General features: G+C 38.7%; 1 protein-coding gene across 1 annotated transcript in view; it reads right to left on the minus strand.

Moving 5' to 3' along the window:
• The window catches only part of TTC21A (tetratricopeptide repeat domain 21A), a 161,512-nt gene that overhangs the window by 95,915 nt on the left and 42,744 nt on the right, over positions 1 to 22,853 (minus strand). Inside the window, exons 13-15 of the mRNA XM_053713784.1 lie at positions 18,627 to 18,784; positions 17,913 to 18,113; positions 15,316 to 15,554 (exon numbers count right to left, since the gene is read on the minus strand). Coding sequence (XP_053569759.1) covers positions 15,316 to 15,554; positions 17,913 to 18,113; positions 18,627 to 18,784 — 598 coding nt within the window. The remainder of the gene's footprint in view (positions 1 to 15,315; positions 15,555 to 17,912; positions 18,114 to 18,626; positions 18,785 to 22,853) is intronic.

Raw genomic sequence — 22,853 nt, forward strand, 5'->3', positions numbered from 1 at the left:
TTAGATTGCACTCTCCTTTTATATGCTATATGTATTCCCTCATATGTGATGTAGAAGGTTATCTGTTCATCGTAGGGACTGCAGTGTGATGTTTTTGTTTTTAGGTTTGTTTACTTGCAGGTGGCATTGCATCTTAAGCGCTTATAGCATTGTTATAGATCCATGTCTGGCCGTCTCATGGTTGTAGAATCCTCTGTTAGCCAACTGTAAAGGCTGGAGATTTACGGCTGCTGTGTGTCGGCAGTGATCTGGTTACTTGCCGTGATGTCTTCTGCTCTAAAGTGCGTAGTTAGAGATCACATGGTTTTTCAGGTAGGCCTCAACATCACGGAGCTCCGACATTGACTTCTCTGTTGTCGACAGATCCGGCTGTGCAGCTCAGCGTGATGAGGGTATATTCTGCTGTGCCTTCGAGCATATAATTTAAGTTGGGAGTACCTTGTTATGGCCGATTTGGAAATAACAGCTACGGAGCTAGCTTACCAAGCTACCATGTTCCTGCATGGCCAAGTTCCGCCCCCGCAGCTTGTGGATCTCTTGATCTAGACCCAAACCTGGAAGCTTGGCGTTTAGACGAGACGCCAATAGATCCGACTCCGAAACCCCCCACCTGAGGATTATCATTGAGAATACTTCCGGATGGAGAGCCCACTGCCCGGGACGAAGAACTGCCTGCTCAGAAAATACACTTCCCAGCTGGCCACCCCTGGAATATGGATGGCAGAGCAGAGACAATCGAAAAAAATCCCCACTGGAGAATGCGAGACACCGCCTTCATAGTTAATGAACTCCTTGTTGGTTTATGAATGCCACTGAGGAGAAGATGACCATTAAATTGGATAAACCAGACTAAACTTAAATGAGGCCAGGCTGATAAAGCATTGAAGATTGCTCTCAACTCTAGGATGATTATGGGGTGAGAAGACTCCTCGAGTCCAAAGACCCTGATCCTTTAAGGAAACCCAAACAGCTCCCCAGCCCGACAGGCTGGCATCTGTGGTCACAATCACCCAGGATGGTCTCAGGAAGCATGTACCCTGAGACAGAAGATCCCCCAAGATAGAGAGTTTTTTGTTAAGGGATCTAGAACTATCCTCTGTGAGAGATCTGAATGGTCTCCGTTCCATTTTCTTAAATGGAAACGAGCAAAAGGAATAAAGAGTCCAAAAAAGAGATTGAACATTGTACAATATATATTGAAAAAGTCCTTAGAAGGGACCTCCTTACTATAAGAAACCTTATAGTAATAAAGCTGAATACATCCAAAGTCTGAGGATGACAATATAAATGTCTCAACAACATAAATAAGATTGTGCTTTGACATAGGATCAAAACCTGATGCAACAGGCCTGGGCAGAATATATCTTTACTATGAGAATATATCTAAAAGCCCAAATACATAAAATAAACGTATTAGTGACCTAAGATCACCAGAACATAAATGACGGAATGGAAATAAGCATGCCCATGACCTCCTACACGCAAAGCAGGGAAGCTATCCTCAAGTCACTAAGGAAGATAAGATCTTACGTTGGACATAACCAAAAGAAAATTATCTTAGCCAAAATCTTTCCATTATGAAAAGAGAATATTATTGGCCTAACTAATTAGATGACACCTGAAGGTACAGTCACTAAGAAAATAAACAACTGTGGAACACTAAACATAATAGGATCCTAATGACAACCCTATTTTGAGAACTTGCCCACACAAGTGAGCTGCCGTAAGAGGCAGGAATGGTGCATAAGTAATGTGTATAGCCATATACAGTATAATTGTCTATGATCCCCTCTATAAAAAAAGGCCAACTGAAAAAACTGCAGGCTGCAGAAGTCTCCTGTTATACTGTAGATGGAGATGCCGACATTACACAGAAAAGCCTATATAGGCATAAGCAAGCACGATACTAACGGCTTTAAAAGAGAACCGATACGCTCTCATAAGTCATCCCCCACTGGGGGTATACTAAAATACAGCTGAGCGAATACTATCTTTGAGGATTAAAAGGGACATGAACCCAATTTTTTTTCTTTTGTGATTTAGAAAGAGCATGTCATTTTAAAAAACTTTTTAATTTACTTCTATTATCTAATTTGCTTCATTCTCTTGATATCACTTGCTGAAAAGCATATCTAGATATGCTCAGTAGCTGCTGATTGGTTGCTGCACATAAAGGCCTTGTGTGATTGGCTCACACATGTGCATTGCTATTTCTTCAACAAAGGATATCTAAAGAATTGAGCAAATTAGATAATAGAAGTAAATTGGAAAGTTGTTTAAAATTGCATGCCCTAGTGGGCATACCCTAGGAGGTGGACTCCGGGGGAGGAGCTCAGGTGTAGGGCTGCTGCAGCACCTGTCTAAGCATTACCTCCACATTAGGCTATTGGCGAAACCCTCGCGCCCAAACCCTCAGACCCAGGGTGGCCTACTTAGCTGTTTCACCGCTCCTGGAACCACAGCAGTGCCACGACTATGCACTGAGCTGCATTCTGCAGCATTTATAGGTCCTTATCTCTATATACTGTACACCTTTAAGAGACTATTCTTCTCTCTCCTGGTCCCCAAACTGGAAGATTTATTTTTTCTTTTGTCTCCTCGCATAAACTTGCTATTGCAAACACACAAGGACAGAGGTTATCAGTTCCCAACCTCAGAAGACTTACCTGATTAAAGTCTCCCTGTGACTGATCTGGCGGTGTTCGCGGGGTTTGAAGTGGGAGCCTGCCCGTTGTTTGTCTGCACCGGCTTTTGCGGACCCTATGGAGACCGGACTCTGATTTCCTGTTGGGCCTCCCGCGGTGGTGAATTTTTCCTGCTGGACACTTCCCGGCTACTTTTGGCTTTGCTTGCCTGCGGTGAAGGGTGTGGAGAGGCGGACGGCTGTGTGGTTTGCTGCATCGGGTCCGGGTGTCCCCTCCCACCGGTGCTGCGTGAGGGGCACGGACCGCTGTTCCTATCTTCTGGACTTTGGATTGGCCTCTCGCTCTCCAACACCGGTCTGAACACAAGATAGCCGGCTGTTTCTGTTCCCCGCAGGTGAGGCCCGTGTGTAAAAGCGCTCCCCCTCCCACCGGTGCTGCGTGAGGGGGATCGCCCTGGAGAAAAGTCCTGCAGTCTTCAAGCTACATTTACAGACAACAACGGGTAACGTTTAAAATTGCTTTACTACTTACTACCCCCCACCGCCCTCCCCACTTGGAACAGTGTTTCACTTTTTATATAAATTGGGCAAACTTTGATGGGTGTACTGGGATAGAGCAATAATTATTAAATAATTATTCTTTCAACATGGCCCTCTGGAGCAAGCACGGCCGAGTTTAAACAAAGAGACATAACTTCATCTTGTTATTTCTTCTTTTTTTTTTTTTTTTTTTTTTTGGAACATCAGACTTTTTCTTTTTTTTCTGACCTGAATCTGCTTTAAAAATACTGTTTACTTATAACCATTTAATTGTCAGCAGCTTGATACTAATGCTCCTTTCACTTATCTACTTGCTAACTGGGCTGCTTTCAGTTTCTAGTTATATCTTTTTTTCTTTTTCTCTCCAGTTGGGGATAAGAAAATTAATGCCACATACATGAATTAAGAATGTTGCCTACTCACGTTAAATAACTATCAGCTATCAAACAAATCTTCGAGTTAGATAAAATTGCTTAGTTAAATTAAAGTAAACTAAGTAACTCAAACTAACTGAAATTGGGTGGCGCTGTGTGGGATATGGCTTAACATAAGCTTGTTATAAAAAGATACTTGCAAAGATATAGGGGCAAAAGTTATAACTATCCTTGCCCCTTTGTATTTACTTGCTTCTGTCCTAAACTGAGGCTTCATAAATTCTAGAAGCCCTTAAAAAATTATTACAATTATTGCTGGACACAAAATCTTCTGTATTTATCTTAAGGAAGCTTTTGCATATAATTATTTTCCACCCGCTGTAATAATTCATAGTGAAATTGAACTGGTGGAGTCAGTAGGCATTGGTTGTAAACAGCCTTAGACAGCCCCCGGTGTAAAAGAAAACTGATGTGTTATTCATGACAAAACTAAAGGCTTATTTAAAAAGTATATCCATTGCTCAGGTGAAATCATATAATCACAGTAAATACATTGCTGAAGAACAAAAGAATGAAAGAAGAGATGTGATAATGTAGAGATTCCTTACCATTTTAGCTACCTACAAACAAAACCCTGAAAAGCAAACTTTCTTGTTTTATAGATGTGTTATATATATCTGAGTACAACGTCAGTAATATTCTAACAGGGAAAATTAACAGGTGAAATACCTCTTTTCATTCCATTTGTTAATCTTTGGTTAATTTTTTTCCCACACATATGAGCTGACACTAGAAACATTTAATACTTTAAATTTATTTAGTATTCTTTCCTGTCTCGTTTCCCTCCTTAACAAGTCTAACAGTATAATTTCCACGTCTATACCTGCAAACAGAATTATCACAAAATATTCACTTTATAGCACAGCATAACAGCTAGTAATAGGGGAAGTTAACTAAAAATAAAACACTTCCTTTTTCCTTCTCACAAAAATAATTACTTTTTTTTTTTTTTTTTAACAACTATACCTTACACCCTTTTGTCACCCTACACTGACACATTCTCACAACCACGTCCTTCACATCTCATGATTTAAACTCCTTTAACATACAAACGCACCTTTACTCCTCTCAATTGTTCACTGCCCTTTTTTGAAAAAAAATTTTTTTTCTCTTTTCACTTCACCGATAAACAATTCACTTACACGTCCCCCCCTTTTCAACCCCTCAAATAGATACAGTACACATGGACAAATTTCTTTCTAATACCTCTAAGACACCTTCACCAAATATGGCAGCTAGAAATAGAGACAGGAAAACTAAGAATACTCAAGACCCCTTCACTGAATCAACTACTACCCATATGGCATCTATACCTGAGTCTACCAATATACAAAGCCTAGTTACTAGCATCTCCGAAGCCCTCACACCTAAATTTGATATGCTAAGGGCAGAAATTAAACAAGATATATCTCTGTTAACTCAGGAGATAAGACAGTTCTCCAACAGATTACAGGAGGTAGAGCAACGAGTGTCAGACTTGGAGGACTCAACAACAACACATAACTCTAAACTTGAGACCTTAAAGATTAACTTCAGGGGAGTCCATGATAGGTTGGAGGATTTGGAAAATCGATCTAGAAGAAATAATATTCAAATAATTGGCCTTCCTGAGGACAAACAATATGATGACCTATGTCGTTTTATATCAGATACACTTACTAAGGCCCTAAATATTCCTCCAACCTATCATCCGATTCTAGTGGAAAGAGCGCACAGAATGGGTCCTCCTCGTTTAGACAACAGAGATAAGAATCGCCCTAGACCTGTTATTGCGAGACTACTCAACTTCCAAGACAAAAACATGTTACTGCAGTCCTACCGTAAAAATCAGCCAGTCATCATAGACAAAGCTAGAATCCTGATTTTTCAAGACTTCTCGGCACATACAGCCTCTAAGAGAAGAGAGTTAGCCCCGATCTGTACAAAGCTCATACAAAATTGGTACCGTGCCACTCTAATATACCCCTCTAAACTTAGAGTTGAAGCTAATGGCACAACACATTTATTTGAAGATGCTCAAATGGCTGCAGATTTCTTTAAAACACTGGACCAGTGATCTTAGACAGATGATGATCCTGTGTCATAAAAATAGAATAAGGCCTATGGATGGGGAATCCCCTGGGGTTGGGGGAAGTTTCGATGGTAAATCTCTAAATCATTTATATATGTTATCCCTTTTTTTTCTCTCTTCCTCTCTCTCCCCCTCTCCGTTCCTCTAGTAAATGACGCAAAAGGCAAATAATCTAAAAATAGTATCCTGGAACGTGGGAGGCATCTCGACCCCCATTAAACGTAAAGCAATACTTTCTCATCTATGCAGAACCCAGGTGGATATTGCTCTTATACAAGAAACTCATTTAAATCTGGAAGAATCTCTAAAGTTAAAAGCCCAATGGGTTAAAGATGTTATTGTAGCACCAAGTATTAGGAAAAAGAGAGGTGTAGCCGTTTTAATAGGGAAGAAATCACGAGTGGAAATTTTGTGTTCTGAGGCAGACTCGGAGGGGAGATATATCCTCATGAAATTTAAGGCAGCCCAATTGACATACACACTTTGTAATATATATGGTCCAAATGTTTCTGACCCGAACTTTTGGAACACCATACAGTCCAAACTCTTATTAATTTCTGAAGGGTATTTGATCCTAGGAGGAGATTTCAACATGGCACCACAATCTCCCATAGATAGGCTCAGGAGAAATCCCATGCAAATAAAACAAAAGAAAGATAACTTAGATACAAAAATCTTTAACAAAATTAAGCAAAACCTGGCAGTCCGGGATATCTGGAGAATTAAAAATCCTGACACACAGGATTACACTTGTCTCTCCAAAGCCCATAAAACTCTTTCTAGGATCGACCTATTTCTAACGGATGAACGTCTATCTTTAACAAATGTAAGAGCAGGAATAATGCCGATCTTTCTTTCCGATCACGGGCCTATCTTTCTCGTAATTCATCTGGGCCATCCAAAACCCAAATTCTCTCGTTTTTTCTTCCCTTATTACTTAGCGACGGACTTCAAATTTAAGGAACGGATCAGGAATAAATTTAAAAATTATGCTAATAACAACAGCGACTTCGTAGGGCGCCCAGATATATTCTGGGAGGCAGCCAAAACGGTACTAAGAGGCGAAATCACCACTTATGTTGCTACTTTAACTAAAAAGCTGAAGGTAAGAGAAAAAGAAATCAATAATACATTGATTAACTCATATAACCACTTTCTTTTGGAAAAAAATCCCTTAAATTGGGCAAAATATATTTGTGCCAAAAGCGCTAGAGACTCTTTTATACTGTCTCAGGAAACACACAAAGAACTCAGATTTCAAGCCAAATTATATAAATTTGGCAACAAATCTGGAAAAATGTTAGCTAGATTAGTCAAAAATGAGGGAAAGAAACCAACTATTGAAGAACTTCAAAATAAGGGGAAGCAAATCTTAGACCCGAAGGAAATTTCCGACATATTCTTAGAATATTATCAGGATCTTTATGCCTGTAAAGGCTATGATGGGGAAAGGGCTGCTGAGTTTTGGAGTAAAATTACAATTCCTACAGTAACAGCCGAGGAAATCGTTAATCTTAACTCCCCCATCTTAAGGGAAGAGATAGAGAGAGAAATTCTCAAACTCTCCTCTAATAAAGCCCCAGGCCCTGATGGGCTGCCAAATGAATTTTACAAAATCTTGTCAGCAGAAATAACACCTTACCTGAATAATCTCTATAACAAGATTTATGTTGACGGTAATCCGATTTCGGCCTCCTTTTCATCATCATATACAACTCTGATCCTAAAAGAGGGGAAGGATCCATTGCAAAAAGAGTCATATAGACCAATTGCCTTGCTCAACTCAGACTACAAAATTATGTCCTCCATTCTTGCAAGCAGGTTACAACCCATTTTAGCAAAAATAATACACACAGATCAAGCTGGTTTTTTTAAATGGGCGTAACTCGGCGGCAAAAATGAGAGAACTTCTTGTTACAATGGATTACATTCAGAACCATCACCCCTCTGCCACAGGGAGAGAGGGCCTCCCTGACCTGGCAGTCTTGTCAATTGATGCAGAGAAAGCTTTTGACTCTGTAGTTTTTAATCATACATTGAAAGCTTTAACAAAGTTTGGGATAGTTGGTAATCTTCCCAAATTTGTGGAAAATTTGCATACTCATTCCCAAACAAGGTTGATAGTAAATGACACTGTTTCCTCCCCAATTGTGATAGACAGAGGCACGCGTCAGGGTTGCCCTCTCTCCCCGCTTCTTTTCGATATAGCCATCGAACCGCTGGCTATTATGATAAGGGAATCCCTAGAGGGCATAAGGATCCGAGATTATCAGATAAAAATCGGTTTATATGCTGATGATCTGTTAATCTACATATCTAACACAAAACTAAACATACCAAAAATCCTTCAAATAACTGACCATTTTGGCTCCTTCTCGGGATACAAGGTAAATAAATTAAAATCTGAAATACTCTGGCTGAGGAAAAATAATAGCTCCATCTTAAATATCCCATTTAGAGTGGTCACAGACTCTTTTAAGTATCTAGGGATTCACATTCCACTTAAATTAGGGGACTTATACAAACTTAACATATCACCCATATTAATTTCTATTAAGAAGAAACTCAAATCTTGGCAGAATTTGCCTTTGTCAGTCTCTGGCCGAGTAGAATTATTTAAAATGATCCTCCTCCCTAAACTCCTATATATCCTTCAGAATGTGCCATTGCTTTTACTAGAAAAGGATATCCGCTTTATCAATGCTGCACTTAGTCAATTTATATGGCAGGGTAAGAGACCTAAGATATCCCTTGCTAAACTCACTATATCCAAAGATCTTGGAGGTCTAGCATTACCGAATATTAAATTCTACAACCTTAGCTTTCTGGCACGCATAGTAGCTGATTGGATATACACAAAAAATTATATTTTAAACAATGAGTTAGAACTAAATATTTGTAAGCCTTATCTCCCAGTGGCTATGATTCACTCTTTATCACGGGAGTTGCCTGCGAATATTAAAGGACTTAGCACTATATATATCCCGATTAAGGCATGGGGTAAATTGACTAAATCCCTCTTAATCCCCAGAAGTGTTTTGAAACATCTTCCTATAATAGGGAATCCACAGTTTCAAGCAGGTATAAATTCAATTATCTTTAATAAGTGGCATAACTCTGGCCTCGATAAAATAATCTGTATATTAGATAAAGATAGAAAATGCATCAAGTCCTTTGAGGAACTTAAAACAGAATTTAATCTCCCTAATAGAGACTTTTTTGCTTATTTGCAAATAAGGCATTTTGCTGCGGAATTAATTAAACAGCAAGGTTACTGTTGGACGCTAGGTAAACTGGAAAACTGGCTAACTCTGACAAAAAACGATCATATGTCTATTACCCCATGTTACAGTATACTTAATATAAGTAAAGGTACTCCCTTACTAGATAATATGGCATTAAAATGGAGTTCATTAATATCCCAGACTAATATTGACTCGAAAACTATACAATTATCAATAAACAAAGTAGCTGCCTCTACGATATCTGCCACCTGGCGGGAGGCCCATATTAGGCTTCTTCATAGGACATACTTTACTCCAGAGAAAGGCCTCAGAATACACAACCAGCAATTCAATAAATGTCCTAAGTGTTCCCTTCAGGCGGCAGACCTGATTCATATGTTCTGGTCTTGCCCAAAGATCAGAAGATTTTGGAATAGATTAGAATTTTGGTTAAAAACTACATTAAAAGTTAACATAACTCCTTTATCACTATATCAAATTATATTGCGCCTAAAGATGGAAAATAGCCATCAGGATAATGATAAAATAATAACCCTCTCTATCTTAACTACTAAATACCTGATTTGCAAAAAATGGAAAACAAGAGCACTCCCGACAATTTCTGAAATCAGGAATTATTTAAAAAAAACAATGTATGCTAGAACAAAAGGACATAGATATTGACAAGGAATCAGACATAAAGAAAATTTAGCAAATGGGCAACATTTATTAAATCACTCCAGGAAACCGAAATTGATTATTTAATTTTCCCTTTTAAAAATTCAGAAATAGTTCTCCTGGGGGTCTGGTAGATGTAGAAATTGCGGAGAGGGGAAGAGATTAGTTAATATGGTTTCCTTTTTTTTTTTTTTTTTTTTCTTTCTTTCTTTTTTAATTATTCTGGTTGAAATAAATTGACAAAATTCTGCAAATTGTAAATATTTACCATTGGTTGCTCTGTGTAATATGGAAAGATAATCAGCCTTACGCGGCGTAAAATATGTTTGTTTGTTTGTTTTTTAGAAATGATAAAGGGAGGGAACGGGGGGAAAAATAAAATAAAAAAAAAACCCATGGCATTTTCAGAGACAAATGAAGTAGTTATTTCAATATTTTGAAAAATACTAAGCATAATCTCAAATATGTATGTTAAGCAGAATTAGCATAATATTGTATAAACTATGCAAGGCCATTAGGCCGTACTGTGTCTTATTGTTTTTTTTATTTTTTTTAATAACAAATGTATTATGTATCATCATTGTTTTTTGAAATATGTTTTGGTTCATAAATAAAAATATAAAAAAAAATAAAAAAATTGCATGGCCTATCTGAATCATGAAAGTAAAATTTTGACTAGACTGTCCCTTTAAGGCGACTATGTACCCCGGGTCCTGACAAGGAAAAACCTGTAGTCTAATCCTTAAAAGGATATCCCTAGTAAGGGATATAATAAAAGACCCCAGATCTAGCAATGAGGGCTAATTAACACCGGATCCTATGTGATTTTCTGAGGCTGCTCTCCCGCTCTTCATATGAGAATCCGGTTAGCCCTGTCACTCAAATCGCTGTTGCTATAATAAAACAGGAGCTCCATGTCTCCTACAAATTAGGGCAAGTTAAAACATTCTGCTCTTTTACATATAATATCCTATAATGAGGATATGATTCAACAGTTCCAGACCCCGTCTGAGGGAATAAGATGCCACCCGGTCACCTCTCTTCTGAGCAGTCCCTTGATGAGCCCTGCTAAGTTATATAAAGGCAAGGACTTACAGTCCAGGGTCTTCTGCTGTGGAGCAGTCGCAGCAGCTCCACGTGTGTTAGTCTCATCCGACTACTGACAGGGACCTGAAGAAATAAGAAAAACAGAGTAACCAACCCTGGTTTTCTTTATAGGGGTAGCATAAGTACTGGAAGGTAAGCAAGGACTACCATGCCGTCTTCCAACTGCTAAAAGCCAACATTACCCTTACTAAAGAGATTTACATGGACACAGCATTGCCCACATCCTTGCTTACAGGGAAAAGTACCCATTAAAGGATTAAATAGTTGATTTTCTTCAGACACCATCTTTACACCCCCTCGAATATGAACGAAGCATAGAATGACTGGGCGTTATGGGAAGTGGGAGTGATACTTAACAGCTCTGCTGGGGTATTCTTTGCTTACTCCTGGTGGACAGGAGTTGAATTCCCACTAGTAATTAGAATGGATTTGTGGACTTTCCATGCCATTGGAAATAAAAAGCAATTTAATACCTTGGTAGATAGTCACAAATAGAGTAAGTTTCTGACTAAATAGAGACTATATTTGGAATGTTAAGACTTATAGATGGTGGGCACAAATCTCTTTTGAATGGGGAATGGCTTATGTGGCAGCAATAATAGTATCTTTGAAAGGCTGGCTGGCCATTTGGATTGTCCAACAGGCAACTGCACTTTTTAATGACACAGTATTTCAGATTATTTCTAAATGTTAATGGTTTTGACAGTTTATATTACTGGTTGCATTTATTACTTCAAAAGCCAGGTAAGACTGAATAAGCATCAACTTAGATATGTACCCAATGTTTTTAATCTATCCTTGTCTTTCTGACAATAAAAAATAAACACCTAGATTACGAGTTTTGGGTTACAGTTTTTAAAAAAAATGGCCATTTCAGCGTAAAAAACAGTAACGCAGCCATTAAGGGTCTTGACGGTATAGCTATATCGCAAGCATTTTATCCTGTAACGCAACGTCAATCCCACACTCAAAAAATGACATTTTTGCGTGAGATTTCCATTGCGCCGGTATTACAGGTTGTACGGTGAGGCTAAAATGCTTGCGTTCCAGCCTATACTGACACGATCTGTTCTGCTATCTGAAAGCAGTAGTTTCACAATGTTTCACAAAACTCATAACTAAAATGTTACAAAGTACACTAACACTCATAAACTATCTATTAACCCCTATTCCGCCACCCTCCCACATCGCAAACACTATTAAAAACGTACTAACCCCTAATCTGCCGCTCCCGACATCGCCACCACTATAATAAAGTTATTAACCCCTATTACCCCGCATCCCAACATCGCCGACACTATAATAAAGCTATTAACCCCTATTTCGCCGCTCCCCAACATCACCGCCATTGAATAAAGTTATTAACCCCTAAACTGCCAGCCCCCCACATCGCAAAAACTAAATTAAACTAATAACCCTAAACTTAACAACCCCCTAAATTTAAATTTAAATTACAATATCCCTATCTTAAAATTAATAAAAACTTACCTGTGAAATTAAAAAAAAACTTTAAACTAACAATTAACCTAACATAACTATTATACTAAAATTAAAATAACTACCAATGAAATAAACTAAATTACACATTTAAAAAAACCTAACACTACTAAAAAAATTGAAGTCTTAAATTACAAAAAATAAAAAAATACTAAATTACAAAAAATAACACTAAATTACGAAAAATAACAAATGAAATTATCCAAAATAAAAACAATTACCCCTAATCTAATAGTCCTATAAAAATACCACCCCCCAATAAAAAAAACCTAGCCTACAATAAACTACCAATAGCCCTTAAAAGGGCCTTTTGTAGGGCATTGCCCAAAATAAATCAGCTCTTTTACCTGTAAAAAAATACAAATACCCCCCCAACAGTAAAACCCACCACCCAACCAACCCCACAAAATAAAAACTTAACTCTAACAAAAACCTAAGCTACCCATTGCCCTGAAAAGGGCATGTGTATAGGCATTGCCCTTAAAAGGGCCTTCAGCTCTTTTACATTGCCCTTAAAAGGGCATTCAGTTCTTTTAAAAAAGCCCAAACCCTAACCTAAAAAGAAAACCCAACCAAAAAGTAAAAAAAAACATAACACTAACCCCCCGACGATACACTTACAGTTTCTGAAGTCTGGACATCCAGGCGGCGAGAAATCTTCATCCAGGCAACAAGGTCTTCATCCATCCAGGCGGCAACTTCTATCTTCATCCCGGCGTCGTCTTCTATCTTCATCCCAGCGGCCCTGAGCGGGTCCATCCTTGAAGACATCTGTTGCAGAGCTTCCTCTTCATACTGTCACTGCCGTACACTGAATCTTCAATGAAAGGGAGCCTTTTCAAAATGGCGTCCCTTGCATTCTTATTGGCTAATTTGATTTTTGAAATTTAAATCAGTCAATAGGATGAGAGCCACTGAAATTCTATTGGCTGATTTGAATAGCCAATAGAATTTCATTACCTCTCATCCTATTGGCTGATTTTAACAGCCAATAGGTTTTTAGTAGCTCTCATCCTATTGGCTGATTTGATTTTCCTGCAAGGGACACCATTTTGAAAATGCTTCCTTGCATTGAAGATTCAGTGTACGGCGGTGACCGTATAAAGATGATGCTCCGCGCTGGATGTCTTCAAGGATAGACCCGCGCCGCCAAGACGAAGATAGAAGACGCTGCCGGGATGAAGATAGAAGACGCCGCCTGGATGAATGAAGACCTCACCATCTGGATGTCCGGACTTCAGAAATTGTAAGCGGATCGTCAGGGGTTAGTGTTATGTTTTTTTTAAACTTTTTTTGGGTGGGGTTTTTTTTAGATTAGGGTTTGGGCTTTTTAAAAAGAGCCGAATGCCCTTTTAAGGGCAATATAAAAGAGCTGAATGCCCTTTTAAGGGCAATGCCCATACAAATGCCCTTTGGGTAGCTTAGGTTTTTGTTAGAGTTAGGTTTTTATATTTTGGGGGGTCTTTTTTTTTTACAGGTAATAGAGCTAATTTATTTAGGGCAATGCCCTAAAAAAGGCCCCTTTAAGGGCTATTGGTAGTTTATTGTGTAATTGTTTTTATTTTGGATAATTTTGTTCGTTATTTTTCGTAATTTAGTGTTTGTTATTTTTGTAATTTAGTATTTTTTATTTTTTTTATTATTTTAGACTTCAATTTTTTTAGTAGTGTTAGGTTTTTTTTAATATGTAATTTAGTTTATTTAATTGGTAGTTAATTTTAGTATAATAGTTATGTTAGGTTGTTAGTTTAAACTTAGGTTTTTTAATTTCACAGGTAAGTTTTTATTTATTTTAAGATAGAGATATTGTAATTTTAATTTAAAGTTAGGGGGTTGTTAGGGTTAGGGGTTAATAGTTTAATTTAGTTTTTTGCGATGTAGGGGGCTGGCGGTTTAGGGGTTAATAGGTTTATTTAGTGGCGGTGATGTGGGAGGCCAGATGTTTAGGGGTTAATAACTTTATTTAGTGGTGGCGATGTCGGGGAGCAGCGGAATAGGGGATAATATCTTTATTATAGTGTCGGGGATGTTGGGGTGCGGGGGAAAAGGGGTTAATAACTTTTTTCTAGTGTCTGTGATGTCAGGGAGCGGCGGAATAGGGGTTAATAACTTTTATTAGTGGCGGCGATGTTGGGAGCGGAGGATTAGAGGTTAATAACTTTATTTAGGTGTCGGCGATGTCGGGGCAGCAGATTAGGGGTGTTTAGACTTGGGGTTTATGTCAGGGTGTTAGGTTTAAACTTAACTTTTTTCCCCATAGACATCAATGGGGCTGCGTTACGGAGCCAGTAATTTAATTCCCTAATAATACCCGGAATTCTGTACGCTTTTCAATAAAATTGATTTTTAACCTTGTTGGACTCGGTGCTCCGATCTTTTCTTTGCTACTGCGTTACTGAGCTTTATATTCTGCGCTTCAGGTTTTCTGACACGCTCTCCCCATTGATGTCTATGGGGAAAGCATACATGAGCACGTCAAAGCAGCCCCTGGCTTTTGTGCGGCTTGGAGCTTATCGCCACCATATTGCACACACAATGTGTTTTTTTAGAAACTTGTAATGGCAGCGCTATGGAGGGTGAAATAACGCAACTTTTATTGCTTTGTTTTGCACCCTCTATGGCGCAAAACTCGCAATATAGGCGAAACATTTTTTTAAATTGTTACAAATACTACTGCCAAATAGTGCTTAGGACATGTGCACACTCCTGAGCCTACCTTGGCATGCTCTTCAAGAGAGTATTCCAAGAAAACAAATTAAATTTAATAAGTGAAGTAAAATGTTATTTAAAATGACATGCGCTGTCTGACTCATGAAAGTTTCATTGTGACTTTCATTACTCTTTACTGACTATTTTTAAAACACATTGCAATGTTATAGGGTATAAAATGCATTTGCTTATATATAAATGTAATATTGTAATTTAATTTCTTTAATATCAGCGCAGGCATATTAGTGAGGGTAAGAACATTTGGTTGATATATGGAACAGACTGCCAATATTTGTGATAGTGACAAATATAGTAAGCAAATACAAGAATGACTGGAATATGGCTACCAGAAAGGAATTTGTGTAGAACAGATGGGCCTTCTGGTTCATTCATGTTTCTATGGTAACATACCGTAAACATCCAATGTATAAGTTTTTGTCTCTCCGATTAGTGAGGTATATATGAGCCATTTTTTCCTTGACTTCAATGTAGTATGGTTGCTTTGGAGAGATATTTCTCAACATGTTCAAAGCCATTTCCACATCACCTTTACTGACAGCCAAATCTGCATTTGCAACAATGACTCTGACCTCTTCTTGAGTACCACTGAATTCATGGAGGGCATCCTGCATCACCTTTGTAGACTCATGCTGAAATAAAAATATTACAGTTAAAAAAAAATGTAAGGAGGAGTTTGTTTTTACCCTTAAATTGGTTATTTTAAAATATTTCAAATTCTCTCTCTAAATAATCCAACTTTTTGTTTTCAAAGCAAACCTGTATAATTTATACTCTTAAAATTCATGGTTATATTATATTTTTGCTTTCTTTTAATATTGAAGATTTATTTTAATACTAAATTACAAGTGGAGAGCAAAAATGCAAGTGGTAAGGTGCAATAATATCGCCAAAGCACAATACATACTGCATCCATATTTGTGCTCATGCTACAAGTTTAATTTTTTTTCTACTGCGCATTCGCTTGTCTAGCACACAATAAAATCTGCATCTCATATAGCACAGGTGTGTTATTTCCTTCAAATAATAGACTTCTATGGGGGCTCACACTAAAAGATAATGATTGAGAGCTAAGCCAATGGCGCACAAAAAAATCCCCTCAAGTAATGGAGGTTTTTTTTTATTTAGTTTTGTGCTACACAATTTTAATGAAAATTAAGCATAGCAGAAATCACACATACATATACAGACACACACATACATACATATAAATGCAGGCAGTCCCCGGGTTACAGACATCCGACTTAAAGGGATACTGAACCCAAATTTTTTCTTTTGTGATGCAGATAGAACATGCAATTTTAAGCAACTTTAGAATTTACTACTATTATCAATTTTTCTTCGTTCACTTGCTATCTTTATTTGAAAAAGAAAGTCCAGAAACCTGGACAGCACTTTATTTTAGTTTAGTTTAGTTTATTGCTGGATGAATTTATCCACCAATCAGCAAGAACAACCCAGGTTGTTCACCAAAAATGGGCCGGCATCTAAGCTTACATTCTTGCTTTTCAAATAACGATACCAAGAGAATGAAGAACATTTGCTAATAGGAGTAAATTAGAAAGTTGCTTAAAATTGCATGCTCTATCTGAATCACAAAAGAAAATTTTTTGGGTTCAGAGTCCCTTTAAAGTGAATGTAAATTATATGCTTTATAATGAACATTATTAATTCCTAATATACTTGCAAAGTAAACCGCAATATTTATTTTGGAAAATAAGCATCTTGTGATATTATAATTTAATTTATAACTTATCTACGTCTTGAACGCCAACTCCTCCCATCCTTGACTTCCTGTATTGCTTATAGAGCAGTCCCTCCTGCTCTCTTACGTAGGCTTGAAGCGTGCTCCCGAGGAGACAACAATTTGCGCATGCGTTTTGAAACAGCTGTTAATCTGTGCAAAAAATGTATTAACCCCTAAACCGCCGCTTCCGGACCCAGCCGCTACCTAATAAAGTTATTAACCCCTAAACCGCCGCTCCCGGACCCCGCCGCCACCTAATAAAGTTATTAACCCCTAAACCGCCGCTCCCGGACCCCGCCTCCACCTAATAAAGTTATTAACCCCTAAACCGCCGCTCCCAGACCCCGCCGCCATCTACCTTAGCTACCCCGCCGCCATCTACCCCATCTACCCCGCCGCCATCTACCTTAGCTACCCCGCCGCCATCTACCTTAGCTACCCCGCCGCCATCTACCTTATCTACCCCGCCGTCATCTACCTTATTAACCCCTAAACCGCCGCTCCCGGACCCCGCCGCCACCTAATAAAGCTATTAACCCCTAAATCGCCGCTCCCGGACCCCGCCTCCACCTAATAAAGTTATTAACCCCTAAACCGCCGCTCCCGGACCCCGCCGCCACCTAATAAAGTTATTAACCCCTAAACCGCCGCTCCCGGACCCCGCCGCCATCTACCTTAGCTACCCTGCCGCCATCTACCCCATCTACCCCGCCTCCAACTACCATAGCTACCCCGCCGCCATCTACCCCATCTACCCCGCCACCATCTACCTTATCTACCCCGCCGTCAGCGGAAACTTTGGGCGAAGACGGTAGCATCCACTGCATATTAAATCTCATGACATTCTTTACATATATCTTAAAAGTCTGCCCTAATAAAATTTATTTAACCGCCTTCAAGCACACCTTTGGCTTAGCGCTTGAGCGATAGCCGACATGAGTTTTTCAGCGCACCCCCATAGAGGTCTATTATGTGAGGGATTAAGCATACCTACGCTATACGACGTCCAGATGTTAGCACGTCTGGCTTTTGCTCGAGCATTAATATATTACTCTTAACTTGTAAAATAGGCACAGAAATAAAATCCACCAATATCTTTGTGCTCTGCTTGTAATCATCTCCAAAATGTTTAAAAAGGGTCATAATTCTATTTAACAATTACATAAATATGAGACATCAATCAAATATGTCTGGAAGTGCATTTTCAGAAACTTAACTTGTGTTGTTGTGACAATATTTTTACCTGTTCTCCATTTAGACGCAGAAGTTCTGCAAGCTCAAGATATATTGAGGCCCGCTCGCTAACAGTCATAATATCTGATTTGCCTTTCTTCACTTCAGGTAGACTCATGATCATTTTCATGTTTTTTATGGCTTCTTGCACCTCTCCAGCATTTTTCAGAATTTTTGCCTTGATGAAATAATACATAGGATGCTCTCGAACCTGACCAATGCAAAAGGGAAGATTAAAAAAAACGTATGCTTCTGTTCAGTAGTCCTACATACAACTTATAAGTAATAAACTCAATATGGCATAATAAGAATGACTATTCTCCTGACTTTTAGGAAGAACCTGACATTGCCATACCAGATTGGATACCCCTTTCACAGAGTCTGAATCTATTGGTGCATTCTCCGCTGTACAAACCCCATCCCCACTTCCACTGCAATTACAAACGACCTAGTAATAATGATCTTCATTTCTATGTACACGTTGCACAGTACTTTTGCTGTGCCAATGGAACCTTTAATAGACCATGTTTGAGCTAACGTATTTAGATCTCATTACCCAGATAAATTGATCATCCCTACTGGGCTTCATCATCCAGATTACTAGAAAGTGTTTCCGCAATACATTAAATCAATATTTTATTGAAAATAGACAAAGCTACAACATTTAGATTTATACTTAAATTTTAGATTGTGTTCGATTTATTTTTTACTTCCCACTGTTTACCTTAAAATTGTAGCTGACGCCTGTTTCCAGAGACCGTGAGCACTCAGTAAAGTTGCCCTGTGAAAGGTGGACCTGAGCCATAAGAAGATGAACATCAGCAGAGGTTGGTGCCAGTTCGATACAACGCAGCAGAAATCCCTGGGCTACCTCTAAGTCTCCTATAAAACAGTTCAGAATATTTTTGTGTTCGTAATAAAAAAATAAAAAACAGAACTAAATAATGGGCCCAGTGTTCAAAGCGGCTTCATAAAAGTAATACGTTGTAAAGGTATCTGCATCACAATCAATAGGACAAATGAAATGTTCTAAAGGGATAGAATCACTGTTTGAACATAGTCTCGCCAATAAGAGTCTTAGTACACTTCACTGTGGGATGCGAGGTTCTCTGTCAGAGGTGAAATGTTCAAAGCAGCATCGCCATATGCATCAAGGGTTTAACGTAAATGATCCCTTTAGAGTCTAGACAGTGTGGAATGGCGATACAATTTACATGTGTGAACTGAAACGCTTTAGTTTCAAAACAATAGTTAAAATTCAAAATAAATAATAATCATTTGAGCTGGGGATTGGCCGTAGTTTTGCAACAATGTTATACATTAGCATGAACACTAGATGGCAGCACTATTTCCTGTCAGGCAGTGCTTCGGGCAAGAGCACACTATCTGCTAAGGTATCTCTTCAACAACGAATAACGTGAATAAAGAAAATTTGACAATTGAAGTAAATTGGAAAGTTTTTTAAAATTGTATTCTCTATGGCCTAGATTTGGAGTTTGGCGGCAGCCGTGAAAACCAGCGTTAGAGGCTCCTAACGCTGGTTTTAGGCTACCGCCGGTATTTGGAGTCAGTCAAAAAGGGTCTAACGCTCACTTTTCAGTCACGACTTTTCCATACCGCAGATCCCCTTACGTCAATTGCGTATCCTATCTTTTCAATGGGATCTTTCTAACTCCGGTATTTAGAGTCGTGTCTGAAGTGAGCGTTAGAAATCTAACGACCAAACTCCAGCCGCAGAAAAAAGTCAGTAGTTAAGAGCTTTCTGGGCTAACGCCGGTTCATAAAGCTCTTAACTACTGTGCCCTAAAGTACACTAACACCCATAAACTACCTATGTACCCCTAAACCGAGGCCCCCCCCCCACATCGCCGACACTCTATTAAATTTTTTTAACCCCTAATCTGCCGACCGCCACCTACGTTATCCTTATGTACCCCTAATCTGCTGCCCCTAACACCGCCGACCCCTATATTATATTTATTAACCCCTAATCTGCCCCCCACAACGTCGCCGCCAGCTACCTACACTTATTAACCCCTAATCTGCCGTCCGCACGCCGCCGCCAGCTACATTATAGCTATGTACCCCTAATCTGCTGCCCCTAACACCACCGACCCCTATATTATATTTATTAACCCCTAATCTGCCCCCCACAACGTCGCCTCCACCTGCCTACACTTATTAACCCCTAATCTGCCGACCGGACCGCACCGCTATTATAATAAAGTTATTAACCCCTAATCCGCCTCACTAACCCTATAATAAATAGTATTAACCCCTAATCTGCCCTCCCTAACATCGCCGACACCTAACTTCAAACATTAACCCCTAATCTGCTGACCGGAGCTCACCGCTATTCTAATAAATTTATTAACCCCTAAAGCTAAGTCTAACCCTAACACTAACACCCCCCTAAGTTAAATATAATTTAAATCTAACGAAATAAATTAACTCTTATTAAATAAATTATTCCTATTTAAAGCTAAATACTTACCTGTAAAATAAACCCTAATATAGCTACAATATAAATTATAATTATATTATAGCTATTTTAGGATTTATATTTATTTTACAGGCAACTTTGTATTTATTTTAACCAGGTACAATAGCTAAAATAGTTAAAATAATTACAAAATTACCTGTAAAATAAATCCTAACCTAAGTTACAATTAAACCTAACACTACACTATCAATAAATTAATTAAATAAAATACCTACAATTACCTACAATTAAACCTAACACTACACTATCAATACATTAATTAAATACAATATCTACAAATAAATACAATGAAATAAACTAACTAAAGTACAAAAAATAAAAAAGAACTAAGTTACAAAAAATAAAAAAATATTTACAAACATCAGAAAAATATTACAACAATTTTAAACTAATTACACCTACTCTAAGCCCCCTAATAAAATAACAAAGACCCCCAAAATAAAAAAATGCCCTACCCTATTCTAAATTACAAAAGTTCAAAGCTCTTTTACCTTACCAGCCCTGAACAGGGCCCTTTGCGGGGCATGCCCCAAAGAATTCAGCTCTTTTGCCTGTAAAAAAAACCATACACTACCCCCCCCAACATTACAACCCACCACCCACATACCCCTAATCTAACCCAAACCCCCCTTAAATAAACCTAACACTAAGCCCCTGAAGATCTTCCTACCTTATCTTCACCTCACCGGGTATCACCGATCGGTCCTGGCTCCAAAATCTTCATCTAAGCCCAAGCGGGGGCTAGACATCCATCATCCGACGGCTGAAGAAGTCCAGAAGAGGCTCCAAAGTCTTCATCCTATCCGGGAAGAAGAGTAGATCCGGACCGGCAACCATCATCTTCCAAGCGGCATCTTCTATCTTCATCCGATGAGGACCGGCTCCATCTTGAAGACCTCCACCGCGGACCCATCTTCGTCCGACGACGACTTCCCGACGAATGACGGTTCCTTTAAGGGACGTCATCCAAGATGGCGTCCCTCGAATTCCGATTGGCTGATAGGATTCTATCAGCCAATCGGAATTAAGGTAGGAAAAATCTGATTGGCTGATGGAATCAGCCAATCAGAATCAAGTTCAATCCGATTGGCTGATTCAATCAGCCAATCAGATTGAGCTCGCATTCTATTGGCTGATCGGAACAGCCAATAGAATGCGAGCTCAATCTGATTGGCTGATTGAATCAGCCAATCGGATTGAACTTGATTCTGATTGGCTGATTCCATCAGCCAATCAGATTTTTCCTACCTTAATTCCGATTGGCTGATAGAATCCTATCAGCCAATCGGAATTCGAGGGACGCCATCTTGGATGACGGCCCTTAAAGGAACCGTCATTCGTCGGGAAGTCGTCGTCGGAAGAAGATGGGTCCGCGGTGGAGGTCTTCAAGATGGAGCCGGTCCTCATCGGATGAAGATAGAAGATGCCGCTTGGAAGATGATGGTTGCCAGTCCGGATCTACTCTTTTTCCCGGATAGGATGAAGACTTTGGAGCCTCTTCTGGACTTCTTCAGCCGTCGGATGATGGATGTCTAGCCCCCGCTTGGGCTTAGATGAAGATTTTGGAGCCAGGACCGATCGGTGATACCCGGTGAGGTGAAGATAAGGTAGGAAGATCTTCAGGGGCTTAGTGTTAGGTTTATTTAAGGGGGGTTTGGGTTAGATTAGGGGTATGTGGGTGGAGGGTTGTAATGTTGGGGGGGGTAGTGTATGTTTTTTTTTACAGGCAAAAGAGCTGAATTCTTTGGGGCATGCCCCGCAAAGGGCCCTGTTCAGGGCTGGTAAGGTAAAAGAGCTTTGAACTTTTGTAATTTAGAATAGGGTAGGGCATTTTTTTTATTTTGGGGGTCTTTGTTATTTTATTAGGGGGCTTAGAGTAGGTGTAATTAGTTTAAAATTGTTGTAATATTTTTCTGATGTTTGTAAATATTTTTTTATTTTTTGTAACTTAGTTCTATTTTATTTTTTGTACTTTAGTTAGTTTATTTCATTGTAGTTATTTGTAGGTATTGTATTTAATTAATTTATTGATAGTGTAGTGTTAGGTTTAATTGTAACTTAGGTTAGGATTTATTTTACAGGTAATTTTGTAATTATTTTAACTATTTTAGCTATTAAATAGTTCTTAACTATTTAATAGCTATTGTACCTGGTTAAAATAAATACAAAGTTACTAATTTATATTGTAGCTATATTAGGATTTATTTTACAGGTAAGTATTTAGCTTTAAATAGGAATAATTTATTTAATAAGAGTTAATTAATTTCGTTAGATTTAAATTATATTTAACTTAGGGGGGGTGTTAGTGTTAGGGTTAGACTTAGCTTTAGGGGTTAATACATTTATTAGAATAGTGGTGAGCTCCAGTCGGCAGATTAGGGGTTAATGTTTGAAGTTAGGTGTCAGGGATGTTAGGGAGGGCAGATTAGGGGTTAATACTATTTATTA

The sequence above is a fragment of the Bombina bombina genome, chromosome 5 (assembly GCF_027579735.1).
Source record: "Bombina bombina isolate aBomBom1 chromosome 5, aBomBom1.pri, whole genome shotgun sequence".
NCBI classification, from domain to species: domain Eukaryota; kingdom Metazoa; phylum Chordata; class Amphibia; order Anura; family Bombinatoridae; genus Bombina; species Bombina bombina.